General features: G+C 51.6%; 1 protein-coding gene across 1 annotated transcript; it reads right to left on the reverse strand.

The window, feature by feature from the left end:
• Positions 1-9,093: 9,093 nt before the first annotated feature.
• On the reverse strand, positions 9,094-11,521 carry NKX2-8 (NK2 homeobox 8). Its single transcript, XM_086948116.1, has 2 exons — positions 11,362-11,521; positions 9,094-9,587 (listed from the first exon to the last, which is right to left on the reverse strand). The coding sequence occupies exons 1-2, from the start codon at positions 11,519-11,521 to the stop codon at positions 9,094-9,096; spliced, it is 654 nt and encodes a 217-aa protein (XP_086804242.1).
• Between the last annotated feature and the right edge of the window lie 2,676 nt (positions 11,522-14,197).

The raw sequence follows: 14,197 nt of genomic DNA on the forward strand, positions 1-14,197 counted from the left end.
CACGAATCGTGCCCTCTTCTGAGCAGAGTAGTGCCCGGGAGGGCCACAGCATCCTGGTCTGAGCCTTGCCCACTGGTCCAAGACATGCCATCTGGGTACAAGCCATACCACCCTCAGGGCGGAACTTCAGTACCACCGCTATTGGACAATGGCACCCAGTGCCATCTGGGTAAAAGCTGTGCCATCCGGGGTGGAGACAATCCATGCCATCCAGGTCTGAGCCATGCCATCAAAGTACAAGTCATGCCACCCTCAGAGGGCTCTTCAGTACCACCTTGACTGGAAAATAGCGCCCAGTGCGCGCAGTGCATTCCTGGTCCGAGCCATGCCATCGGGATAAAAGCCATACCACCCGTAGGGGGCAGCTTCATTGCCACCTCTACTGGAGAGGGGCAGCCAGTAAGCGCAGTGCCATCCGAGAAGACGCTGCGCTATTCGGGTACGAGTCATGCCTCAGAGCACAAATCATGCCACCCACAGAGGAGCTTCAGTGCCACCTCCACTGGAGAGAAGCACCCAGTATGAGCCGTGCCATGCTGTGCTGAGCCGTGCCATCTGGGTACGCGTGCAATACCACCCGCAGGGGGCGCTTCAGTGCCACCTCCACTGGAGAGAAGCACCCAGTATGAACCGTGCCATGCTGTGCTGAGCCGCGCCATCTGGGTACGAGTGCCATGCCACCCTCAGGGGGCGCTTCAGTGCCACCTCCCCTATCTGCCATTCGAACACCGCAGAACAGTAGTCCGGGCAATGGTTGTTGGTCGGCTCGACTACGGTCACGCCCTGTTGGCTGAAGGAGAGGTGAGTACCTTAACTAAACTGCAGGTGATACAGAATACACCGCAAGGATGGTTCCACCCAGGAGCTCCATCCCTGCCTTACTTAGACAACTGCGCTGCTTCCGGTGAAAAGAAGAGAGTTTTTTACGGCCTGCTGTCTTTCTTTTAAAGCACTTAAGGGTTGGGCACCCCGCTACCTGCAAAACAAACTTTTCAAACAGATATCCGATTCGATTGCATTGGCCCTCTTGAAGGTCCCTCGTATCCGGTTAAGTCGCACAGGTGGCAGAGCTTTCTCTTACCTCGCGCACAAACACTGGAATTTGCTCCCAGGGGCCCCGCGTAAATCCACTTCCCATCCGTCTTTCAGGAAACAATTAAGAACGTTCCTGTTCTAAATCCGGTCTCTTCTGAATAACTCCTATCCGGAACCTATCGTGGTATCCCTCAGGTAAGCGCTGAGAGGCCCCCCGTGAGTCATGCGCTATACAAGAACTCAAAACAAACAAAAACACACCTACAACAAGTGAGGACTATTGGCTTAGTCAATGGTTGTTAGTTGCATAAGATAAAAAAGCAGCAACTATGGCTTGTGTTAATATTGAATAATCTTCCACTTCAAGCCCTGGTGACACCACGGCGATGTCGCTGCTCCTGAGTTTCATAAAGAGAAGGAATTCCAGAGTGACCATGACTGCTTTAAAGGATTTCCCTTCCCCTTCAACGCTCCCCTGGCATGACGTCATGCGTAACTTCTCCACTAGTGAGAAGTGGGCAGTGTGAGCAGCGCACATGGATGTGTCATTGTCACTGTGGTCCGCCTGTGCCAGGGCACAAAACAGAGCCCGATAGAGAACCGTTTCGAGGCCTCCTTTAAAACACTCAGCACCGGCTGGATCCGGCCCAAATAAAGCCCTGCTGGCAGGCCCGGTTCTAGCGGGTGGGCCGGGTGGGCCCGGCCCACCCAAACATGAGCCTGGCCCACCCAAACAGGATCCTTGGCCCTCGCACTGAGGGCCTGAAGGCAGGCGTCTTTGGGATCTAAGTGCTTCAACCCTCCCCCGTCGCGTGTGTCAGCCCGGGCCGAGGTGCGCGCACACACAGAGGGGCAGATTTATGAAGGGCTTGTGCCACGTTTACGCCGTCGCGTGACGCAACGGCGTGGAAATGTGGCGCATCCCTGCGCCCTATTTACAACGTGACGCATCTAGGAGATGCGTCACGTTGTACAGCACTGCGCCACGAGGAGGCGTTCCTGCGCAGGGGGGGGCCTTCCTGCGCAGGAACGCCTCTTGAAAGTGGCTGAGTGAAATCTATGAGATTTCACTCAGTCACTTTCAGGGCAATGCTGCGTCAAAACCCTGCGCCTGCTTGAAGCAGGCGTAAGGCTTGAGGCAGCATTGAAAGAATAGGCCCCCCCAAAGCATTGCTGGAGCTGCGTCGCGCTTGCGACACAACTCCAGCAATGCGCCACATTTCCGGCACAGATGCGTCACACATCTGTGCCGTTTTTGCCCCATGGTGCGCCGCATCATGAATGCGGCGCACCATGGGTGGCGTAGCTGTGGCGCACTGTGGCGCATGTTAACTGGCGCATCCTCGGGATGCGCCAGTTAACATAAATCTGCTCCAGACAGTTTTAGAGATGATCGCCTCAACGCCCGAGTACTTCACAAGTCTTTACAAGACCATGTAAATGTTAACGAGGCTTTATTTATTTTCTCACCCCGTCATCTCTGCATGGCGAAAGGCGACAAACCCTTTCTTTGACAAGGGTAACCTTTGGTAACCTTTGCTTACTGTCCTGCTGCGTTGATATTTATTTTTATATGCAGCGCAGGAGAAAATACGTTTTTTTATTACTATTCGCCTTTCCTGACCCCTGCAGTGGCTTATCACAAAAGACTGTGACACAAACTTTGACTAATGGAGCAGGTAAGAGAATATGTTACTATATATTTTTCTTTTTAAAATCTGCACAGGCCCAGCATGACACACACGTGTGTGCTTCATTTAAACAGTTTTTATCATTATCATGGCCGATGCAGGACAACAATAAGAATACAAAATGCCCAGATAACGCTGGTGATTAATAATCCTGCTGGAGAGCAATCATTTGTCTGTTAGTAGCTTTCAGATGCAGATGAACTGTATTTTATGTGGATAGCTCCAGGGCTTTGAGTGGGATGAAAAAACTGTTGGGGTCTCTCAAAGGGGCGTGGCCAATGTAATTGAGGACGTGGCTTAAAAACAGTACGTTAAAAATCTGTGTTTAACAGTGTGCGGCCCGACTTTTATTTTGCTGTTTCAGTTGTTGCATCCAGGTATTTGATACAACAAGTAACATCATACCTACAAGTCAGGACTATTGGGTTTATTAATGGTTGTTAGTTGCATAAGATAAATAACAGCAACTATGGCTTGTATATAATTGCAAAAGCTTCCACTTAAAGCACCAGTCACATCAAAACAATGTTGCTGCTCCAGAGGTTCGAAAAGAGAAGGGAAATCCAGAGAGAAAATGACTCTCTTTAAAGGATTTCCCTTCCCCCTACAACGCTCACCTGGCATGACATCATGCGGTAACATTCCACTTGTGAGTAGTGTGAGCAGGGTACACCGATGTGCCTGCTGTCTCGAAACGGGGCTCTATCGGGCTCTGTTTTGTGCCCTGGCACTTTTTTCCGGACTGCAGTTCGGGAAAAAACGGACTACCTGTGACCAGCACACAACACAGAGCCAGAAAGAGACCCATTTCGAGGCCCCTTTAAAAAAACTGCCAGTGCTCAGACCTAGTGAGACCCGGCCCGCTTAAAGCCCTGGATAGCTCAGTGGGTTACTGCCTTTGTCACAGAGATCCTTGTGTTACTTGCAGTTCAGAAGGTACAATCCTAACATAGGACAGACAGTGACCTATGAACTGTCATCAAAGAGCTGCATACAAACATGAATGGTATAGTTAGAACTTCACTTTTTTGGTTTTGTGATATAGATAGAACTTCCCCAGTCTTTCATTATTCTAATGTTGCTAAAATGAGTATGTTTGGGCAGATATACATTTTTATCAGTAAAGCTGACCCGCATGGAATACTCTTTAAATCCTAAGGTTGTGTTTCCCCAGACCAAACCCTCTTAAAGTATCCTGCCCACCAGTATGGATGACATGTGATTCATACACCTTGTAATCCTCATTGGCTTATGTGACATTCCCAATAGACTGATTTACACACTTGTATGATTCATTGTATCTGTATAATGTGTGCGTTGTGTAAATTACTGACACACACTACACAGATATGAGTAGCGCTATGCGACAAATGAAATGCATATGAGAGAGGGGCTAAGTAAAGATAAGGGGCATTGTTGGAGGGTGGCAGTGAGGGAATCCGAGGAGGAGGTAGTGTGAGGGGCTATGGAGCGATGAGGGGCACGGTTGGAGGGTGGCAGTGAGGGAATCCGAGGAAGATGTCATGGGGTGGAGGGGAGAGTTAGGGAGAGATGAAGGGCACTGGTGGAGAGTGGCAGTGAGGGAATCCGAGGAGGAGGTCAATAGGGGGAGGGGCTATGGGCAGATGAGGGGCACTTGAGGTATGTGGCATGGCTTTGAGGGAATCCAAGTAGGAGGTCAATAGAGGGGGGCATTGGGAGATGAGGGGCACTGTTGGAAGGTGGGAGTAAAGGTATTTACGGAGAAAGAGGTTATTGGTGCAGCGCCAAAAAAGACTCACATCAGCGCTGAAGCCGGCCTTTCTGGTTTTGTTCATTTAATTAGCAGTCGGGTCATAAGGGCTACTGTGGAAAATACTTTAAAGTGCGTGCTAATTATATTCACTGCTATATTCAATGTTTTAAGTTTGAAGGTGATTTTCCTAATATTTTTACCGGGAAAAATGAAAGTGGAGCCCGATGGTGCCTGATATGGGGCTGGGGCCCAAGGTCAGCTGTGAGATAAGGTGCACTGGAGAGGAGCAGTGGATATTCAAGCCTGTAAGGGAGTGAGTGCGTTGCAGAGTCCGTGGTCAGGTGGAGGTAGTAATGAAGAGGGATTCTCCCTGAAGACTTGCACAGAGGGAGCCCTAGAAGTGTCACTTGCCTGATACTCCCACCTCAGAAACCTCCTCTTCCCATCAAAGGACCATTACATGGAAAAACACTTTTTGAGAGTGATAATATTTAGAAAGAGATTTGGGAAAGAGTGTGTTTTACTGGGCCTTGTAAGACGAAGAAGAGATAAAGGAGCACCCTGAAGCAGGCCTGCCTAGACATTTATGCAAAAAATTGAGCTCGCAGTGGCCCACCCAAATGCACCCTTGGCCCACCCAAATAAAAATTCCTGGAACCGGGCCTGCCTGCTGGTATGAAAGATTCTGGTGAAAATGGTTCGAGCATGAATATTCTGGTGTAAGGGCCTCCGGTGTAAATGACCCAACCGGAAGTGATCGCTGTGAGTGACTGGTGTCAAACACTCCTGTCGGTTAGTGACCCTCGCTTGCAGCGTCCGGGGTGTTAATGCCCGCTCACGCCAGAGCGCGGAGGGCATTAACCGTGTCCAGAGGGTGCCACGGAGAGTGCGTTTCATGAAACACGATCGGCCCCGGCAAAGCTGCATACATTAATATCGAAGCCATTGAAGATGGGGGGGGGGGGTTGTGGGGGGCGGTGTTTCCTCTTTTTATGTATGTATTCATTTCATTTTATGCATTGTTTATATATCGCGGACTTTACCCGAAGGTGTCACAGCGCTATACAATAGAGACAGTTGCGTTACATGAGAGAACTGTTACAACATAGAACGTTACAAAAATAAACAGGAGACCAGAAGAGGTAGGTTAAACCATAGATATATATGTATTATATTAATGGAGAATCTAGAAATACTGCACAGTAGTGACGTCACAGGGCAGAAAAGACAACGCGTTCCATCCGGGAAGAAACCTTTTTATTCAAATAAATAGAACATTTTATATAAAAAAATAAATGTATATAAAACATATTTACAATCATTTTTGCTTTGAATGTACATATATACATTCCGCGCTGTCCTTTCGTGGGTGTCCCACTTGGGTCGGAGGGTGCAGCCATTTCTCAGTCGGTCACAGTTTTAGTGCACAGACTGTCACAATGGGGGAGGGGCTGGGGTGTGAGGAGCGTGAGGGTATTGAGGGTGTGAGGGGCGTGAGGGGTGTGAGGACCATCAGAGGCTGGGAGACGTAGACTCCCAAGCCTGAAGGGTCAGTGTGCTCCTGCAAGACAGGGGGTGCACAGCCCCCCAACTTTACCTATAGTTAGTTGTTTGGAAGGACGTGTACCAACCCGAAGCCTGGAGGAAGGCGAGGGAGGGCCGTGTACCCCCAGACCTGCAGTGGAGGGTTTGCTGCTGAGGGGGGGGGGAGTTGTTGGGGGGGGGGTTGTACTCCAGACGTGAAGAGCAGGGTGTTAGAATGAGAGGTGTCCTGTACCCCCAGATCTGAATGGGAGGGTGATGGTGGGAGGCGATGGAAGGGTCCTGTACCCCCAGACCAGAAGGGGGGGTTGCTGGGAGGGGGGAGACCCTTTACCCCCAGAACTAAAGGTTAGGGTGCTGCTGGGAGGGGAGGGTGCCTTGTACCCCCATACCAGAAGGGTGGGGTGTTGCTAGGAGGATATGAGATTGGCCCTATACACCCAGACATGAAGGGGAGGGGGTTGCTGGGAGGGGGGAGACCCTTTACCCCCATAACTAAAGGCTAGGGTGCTGCTGGAAGGGGAAGGGGGCTTGTACCCCCAGACCTGAAGGGGAGGGTGTTGCTGGAAGGGGGGAGATCCTTTACCCCAGACCTAAGGTGTAGGGTGCTGCAGGGAGGGGAAGGGGGCTTGTACCCCAGACCTGAGGGTTAGGGTGTTGCTAGGAGTCGGTTTTGCTTGGCAGTTCGGGCTGGACTGTTCCCATGAGGCACAGGGCCAGACTGATTTGCATATGGCCATGTCTGAACTGGGGTGGCAGAGTGGGCTAAAGAACGGTGATGGATTAAACCCAGATCAGTTGACTGGGGGTGAGTGCTTGATTTGCTCAAACGCTCCGTCCATATCGAGGAGTTGGTTTTGCATCTTCCAATTCTTAAAAAGAGGGTGCCTCTTGGACAGTTGTCCTGGTCTGGGGGACAGGTAGCTGACACTATAGTGAGGTTAGCTGGGTTTGATTCCTTCAGTCATTTCTGCGCATGCTCCTTCTGAGCCCTGTCGTGACCCTCTGCATGTCTTGGTGATACTCGGTGCCACCCCCCCCCCCCCTCATGGGAGCCTCTGGTGGCAGAAACCAGTACTGCAGTGGGTTCTGGTGTGGGGCTCAGATCTTGATACCCAATAAACCTACCGCATGTTGTGATAGTATTGCTTCATCGTATTGTAATTTCTTCACGTTAACACTGTCTGGGCAAAGGTTTTACCTCATCAGAACCACTTTTAACATCCAAATACCGTAAGAATCACTGAAAGATGACCAGTGCGTGCCACTGCGCTGCAACCTGTCCTCGCGACTCTGGTAACTTTGATCCCTTGAGCCAGAAACAAAGGTTGTTGTTAAAATCTGCAGATTATGGGGCAGAGAATGGATTATGTGGCAGATGATGGGTTATGTTGTAGAGGATGGATTATCTTGCAGAGGATGGATTATGTGGCAGAGGATGGATTATCTGGTAGTCGATGGACTTTGTGTCAGAGGATGGATTATGTGGCAGAGGATAGATTATGTGGCAGAGGATGGATCATGTGGCAGAGGATAGATTATGTGGCAGAGGATGGGTTATGTTGTAGAGGTTGGAATATGCTGCAGGTGATGGATTGTGTGGCAGAGGATGGTTAATGTGGCAGAGGATGGATTATCTGGTAGAGGATGGATTATGTGGCAGAGGATGGATTATCTGGTAGAGGATGGATTATGTGGCAGAGAATGGATTTGTGGCAGGTGATGGATTATGTGGCAGAGGATGGATTATGTGGCAGGGGATGGATTGTGTGGCAGATGATGGATTATATGGCAGATGAAGGATTATCTGGTAGAGCATGGATTATGTGGCAGGTGATGGATTGTGTGGCAGAGCAGAAAGGATTATGTGGCAGGGGATGGATTGTGGGTGGCAGAGGATGGATTATTTGGCACCCATTATTTCTGGCTCTAAATGTGTGCAAAGGTCTGATCCCGTTGCCCAGCACTCACAGTTTGTGGTTCTAGTCACAGTGACAGGGTCTTCTTCTGGTGCCAGAACCAATTTTTTAATGTTATTGTGCCAGGATATGTTCCTGGTCCCAGCCCCCTTTTTTCTGGTTCTGGTTCTTGTTCGAGGCTCTGCTCCTGGTCCGAGCACTCACTCTTTGAGATTCTTGTTCGAGGCTCTGCTCCTGGTCCGAGCACTCACTCTTTGAGATTCTTGTTCGAGGCTCTGCTCCTGGTGCCGAGCACTCACTCTTGTGCGAGGCTTGCTACTTGAAGCCCAGCGCCCATCGTTGGCTGCTCTTGTTCGAGGCTCTGCCCCAGGTCTCAGCACCCATCATTGGCTGCTCTTGTTCGAGGCTCTGCCCCTGGTCTCAGCACCCATCATTGGCTGCTCTTGTTCGAGGCTCTGCTCCAGGTCTCAGCACCCATCATTGGCTGCTCTTGTTCGAGGCTCTGCCCCTGGTCTCAGCACCCATCATTGGCTGCTCTTGTTCGAGGCTCTGCTCCTGGTCTCAGCACCCATCATTGTCTGCTCTTGTTCGAGGCTCTGCTCCAAGTCTCAGCACCCATCATTGGCTGCTCTTGTTCGAGGCTCTGCCCCTGGTCTCAGCACCCATCATTGGCTGCTCTTGTTCGAGGCTCTGCCCCTGGTCTCAGCACCCATCATTGGCTGCTCTTGTTCGAGGCTCTGCCCCTGGTCTCAGCACCCATCATTGGCTGCTCTTGTTCGAGGCTCTGCTCCAGGTCTCAGCACCCATCATTGGCTGCTCTTGTTCGAGGCTCTGCCCCTGGTCTCAGCACCCATCATTGGCTGCTCTTGTTCGAGGCTCTTCTTTGGGACCCAGCGCTCATCGTTGTCTGCTCTTGTTCGATCGAGGCTCTTCTTTGGGACCCAGCGCTCATCATTGGCTGCTCTTGTTCGAGGCTCTGCTCCTGGTCTCAGCACCCATCATTGGCTGCTCTTGTTCGAGGCTCTCCTCCTGACGCCCATCGCCTGAGCTTCTTGAAAGAGTCTTCTAGGCGCTTGTGAAGGCCACGATGCCAGCGTCACACAAGTCCCCTCTCAGCCTTGGGCTGGTCACCGCCCTAGCCCCCTCTCTCTGCGGCTCTAGGGGGCGCCAGTCACCAGTTCCAGGGCAGGAGGGCGCTGCTAGCATGGGCCAGGGCCTGGTGAGGGCAGCTGAAGAGCCCCAGGGCAGCAGCGTGTGGCACGGGTGGGTAGAAGTGCAGCTTGTCCCGCGCCTGGCCCGGGTCAGCGGTGCTGAAGCCCTGGTGGTACGGCTTGCCGTCCCGGACCAGCACCGGCACCAGGACCCTCCGGAGCGGCGGCGGGGGGGCCCTGAGCTCGCCCTTGGCCCGCTTCATCTTGTATCGATGGTTCTGGAACCAGATCTTGACCTGGGTGGGCGTCAGGTGCAGGAGCTGGGCCAGGTGGTCGCGCTCCGGGGCCGACAGGTACCGCTGCTGGCGGAAGCGCCTCTCCAGCTCCAGGGTCTGCGCCTTGGAGAACAGCACCCGCCGCTTCTTCTTCTGGGACCGGGCGCAGGCGGGGTGGGCTGGGGCCAGGTCCTGCGTCGAGTCCGGGAGAACCATCTCTGGACCGCTCTCATCCGAAGCTAGAGACGGGAGAGAGAGAGAAGGGGTTAATGTGGGGAGTGGAGAGGGGTCTGCTCACCTGTAGAGAAAGAACAGAGGTGTTCACCTGTCACAGACAAAAGCTAGCTGTTCACCTGTACACAGGCAGAAGCCAGCTGTTCACCAGTCACAGAGAGAATCCAACTGTACACCTGTCACAGATAGAAGCCAGCTGTTCACCAGTCACCGAGAGAAACTAACTGTTCGCCTGTACACAGATAGAAGCCAGCTGTTCACCTGTACACAGGCAGAATCCAACTGTTCGCCTGTACACAGATAGAAGCCAGCTGTTCACCTGTACACAGGCAGAAGCCAGCTGTACACCTGTCACAGATAGAAGCCAGCTGTTCGCCTGTACACAGATAGAAGCCAGCTGTTCACCTACAGATAGAAGCCAGCTGTTCGCCTGTACACAGATAGAAGCCAGCTGTTCACCTGCTCACCTGCAGATAGAAGCCAGCTGTTCACCTGTCACAGATAGAAGCTAGCTGTTCACGTGCACAGAGAAAGAACCCAGCTATTCACTTGCACACAAGCATCCAAGGCAATTCACCACCTGAAGACAGACACAGCTGTTTACGCGCACACAGACAGACACAGCTATTTACCCACCTGAAGATAGACACAGCTATTTACGCGCACACAGACAGACACAGCTATTCACCACCTACAGATAGACACAGCTATTTACGCGCACACAAACAGACACAGCTATTCACCCACCTGAAGACAGACACAGCTATTTACGCGCACACAGATAGACACAGCTATTTACGCGCACACAGACAGACACAGCTATTCACCCACCTGAAGACAGACACAGCTATTTACGCGCACACAGACAGACACAGCTATTCACCACCTACAGATAGACACAGCTATTTACGGGCACACAGACAGACACAGCTATTCACCCACCTGAAGACAGACACAGCTATTTACGCGCACACAGACAGACACAGCTATTCACCACCTACAGATAGACACAGCTATTTACGGGCACACAGACAGACACCGCTATTCACTCACCTGAAGACAGACACAGCTATTTGCGCGCACACAGACAGACACAGCTATTCACCACCTACAGATAGACACAGCTATTTACGGGCACACAGACAGACACAGCTATTCACTCACCTGAAGACAGACACAGCTATTTGCGCGCACACAGACAGACACAGCTATTCACCACCTACAGATAGACACAGCTATTTACGGGCACACAGACAGACACAGCTATTCACTCACCTGAAGACAGACACAGCTATTTACGCACACACAGACAGACACAGCTATTCACCACCTACAGATAGACACCGCTATTTACGGACACACAGACAGACACAGCTATTCACCCACCTGAAGACAGACATAGCTTTTTACGCGCACACAGACACAGCTATTAATGTTAACCCGCACACAGACAGACACAGCTATACACCCGCCTATAGATAGACACAGATATTCACCCACACCCAGCTATGTACGAGCACACAGACAGACACAGCTATGTAACAGTAGACAGACACGGGTATGTTCTGGCACACCAACCGGCACCACTATTTACCCGCACACAGACAGTCACAGCTATTTACCCGCACACATACACAGATATTTGCGCTCACACAGACAAACACAGGTATTTACGCGCCCAAAAGACACCGGTATTTACGCGTATTTACGCGCGCACATGTATGTACGTGCACAGATATTTATGCCCACACAGACACAGGTGTGTGCTGCTGTACTTACACAGGTAGTGCTGCTGCTGCTCGGCCTCCAGCCAGGGGTGGTAGGGTGGGCCCCGGGGGTATCCCTCTGATGGGGGGACCCTCCTGGGGCTGCCCCCCTCCTGCTCCTGTAAATTCAACAGTCTCCTGACGGTGAATCCGAGCGCGCTGCCGGAGGACATTGTGAGCCCGTGAAGGTTGGGGGGGGGGGGCGGAGGGGGGGGGTCTCTCCCAGGCGACCCCCGGGAGCGTCTCCAGGTGCTTCTGGTGCAGGCCTGGGGCTCGAGTTTGAAGCGCCCCCAAGGTTACTCACTTTTGTGGTGAAACGCCACCAAATCAAGGGTTGACAGACCCCGGGAAGGGGCTTGGAGGTGCCCCCACAATCAGATGTCCTCAGCAGGGTCCAGGGGGTGCTATGGGGGAGCACAGGCTGCCTCCGGGCAGGGAGTCGGGGTGCCCTTGAGGCGGGGCAGAAGAGGACGCGACTTCTCCTTTTACGAAAGACCTCCAAGCTGGAAGTGGAAACCGGGGTTCACGGCCGGCCTCTGCGGAGTACAGGGGGCCCCAGAGCACAGGAGGCAGCGGAGGGAGGCAGAGGAGGCCGAGAGGAGAGGCAGTGGAGGCCGAGAAGAGAGGCCAGTGGAGGCAGAGGGCCGGAGGATGCGCCCTGGGCGACCGTCTTAGCGCCTAGTGTCGTTTACAAGGAGCGCCTCCTGTTTATATAAACACGGGGCTGCAGACGCACACAAACACTCACGCACACAGTGACACCCCCAAACACAGCCCCCTTTCAGAGCCGGCCTGTCAATAGGAGGCCGAGTACCTGAATACAGGGGCTCTAAGGGCCGCTAATGGGACATGCGGCCGCCCACCAGCAGGAAGCGCCTCCTCCCAGCCCGCATTGTGTCTGATGAGTCCCGCGTGGCCAGGACAACGGGGGTTGTCAGCAGTGAATACCATCTTGGGTGGTATGTGCAGCCCCCAGCCCCCTCCGCCTCGTCCAGTGACAGCCCAAGGCTCGCAGCCAGGCGCACAGGGGCCCTTTCTGCAGCTCTGAGATGCGCATTTCTCTCTCCCGCAGAGGGCCGGCTCCTCTGTTTGCACTTGGGCCGCTTGGAGGGTAGTTTGGGGGGGCACGGGGGGGGGGGGGGCTCTTTGTAGGCTCTGCCCCCATCAAGGTACAACTGAGACTGAGCTGGGCTGAAAGTTAACCCCCAATGTTTCCCCAAACACTTTCCATGTTCTTTATCATTCGCTTGGAGTTTTCAATGGCGCTGACCGTGCTTAAGGCGTCGCAGCGCTTTACAATATGATTCAGTCGGGTAGAAGGCATGTTTGAGTCGAGTACACCCGGCAGACGGAGCTCGCGGTGGGTCATGAACAGCTGCCTGGCCCGGAGCAGAGCGAGCCCTCGTTCACCCCCAGAGCTGTCTAAAGCGCCTACATTTAAGTGGGAATGTCTCCGGGTTGTGCACGCACTGCACACAGCACAGCTCGGCGCCGTCAGCACGACTGCCCCTGTCATTTCATAAGGCTTTATTCGGAGCATAAATACAATGTCCATAAAAGCACATACATTTACATGACATAAAGTCATAAACAATCATCAATAAAAACCATGGTAGGAAATGCAGTACAGAATACATGGTTAAAAACAGTTAAAAAATCATACTAGTCCTTGCCTTAATAGCATGAAGAAGGAAAGTAGAGGTAAAAAAACAAACGTCAGGGTGGGGCATGTTCAAAAGCAACTTCATGGTATCATGTACATTTCTAACGCCAAACTTGATGAAAATGGGTTTTAAAAAGGCTGTACGAAACTTACCGTAAAGTTTACACAGCAATAGAAAGTGCATAGTGCTTTGTGCTGAAGTATTGTCACATGGGCACAGACCAGTCGGATGTTTTTTGTTGCAGGGGAAGGCCACCAGGTGGTGCACGATCCCGAACCTTACAGCCTGATTCATCATTCATATTTGCGCTTGCAAAGGGCCAGATTCTGAGAATCTGGCCCTTTGCGAGTGCAATTTTTGCATTTGGGATTCATCATCCCAAATGCAAAATTCGCTATTTAGAAACTCGCAAATTTGCGAGGAATAGCATTTAAGGAATCTCTATTAGAGATTCCTTAAATGCTATTCTTGAAACATTTTAAAAATGCGAATTCGCAAATTTCGGCCGCTATTTACCGCAAGGTCAAACCTCGTGGTAAATAGCGAAAACTTAGAAAAATGCTTTTAAAAGCATTTTTCTAAGTTGCATGTTACACACACACTTGTCCTTTGGACATGTGTGTGCGCAACACCTGTTGAAATGTGCATTTAAGGGGTGCTACAGGGTGGCCTTTGGACACCCCTGGCACCCTTCAAATCGCTATCTTATTTGCGATTAGCAAATTGCTAATCACAAATAAGGAATACTCCCCATTCATTCCTATGGGCCTTTTGGCCCATAGGAATGAATGGGGAGTTATTCCTTATTTGCGATTAGCAATTTGCTAATCGCAAATAAGGAATCTGTAGGAATCGCATTTAATTTTGCGATTCCTACATGAATCCCGTTTTGCGAGTCTGTAATAGCGATTCCTTATGAATCGCTATTTCAGACTCGCAAAATGGGTCTTTCATGAATCTGGCCGTTAGTCTCGTTAAGACAAACTGGTGGGAAGCTCTGGTGACATGGCTCAAATACGGTTGGTAGCCCACATTCTCGCAATATCTTCCATAGAGCCCACAGGTGGGGAGATTGCCACAGTCCCTCCCCCGCCTCTCTGTCTTATAGCTCATGAAGGCAGTCTTCATCTCGGATTTGGACAGACTAGAAGCAACGTAGCTATCCTCTCTTATATCAAGACCATA

This window comes from Lissotriton vulgaris, unplaced genomic scaffold, assembly GCF_964263255.1.
Source record: "Lissotriton vulgaris unplaced genomic scaffold, aLisVul1.2 SCAFFOLD_454, whole genome shotgun sequence".
NCBI lineage: Eukaryota > Metazoa > Chordata > Amphibia > Caudata > Salamandridae > Lissotriton > Lissotriton vulgaris.

What these genes read in the sequence shown, in the direction of transcription:
- NKX2-8 (XM_086948116.1), bottom strand. Translation starts at nt 11,521, where the DNA reads ATGTCCTCCGGCAGCGCGCTCGGATTCACCGTCAGGAGACTGTTGAAT. An exon ending in GCAGCAGCAGCACTACCTGT is followed by an intron (nt 9,588 to 11,361) that starts GTAAGTACAGCA and finishes TCCCGTCTCTAG; the next exon opens with CTTCGGATGAGAGCGGTCCA.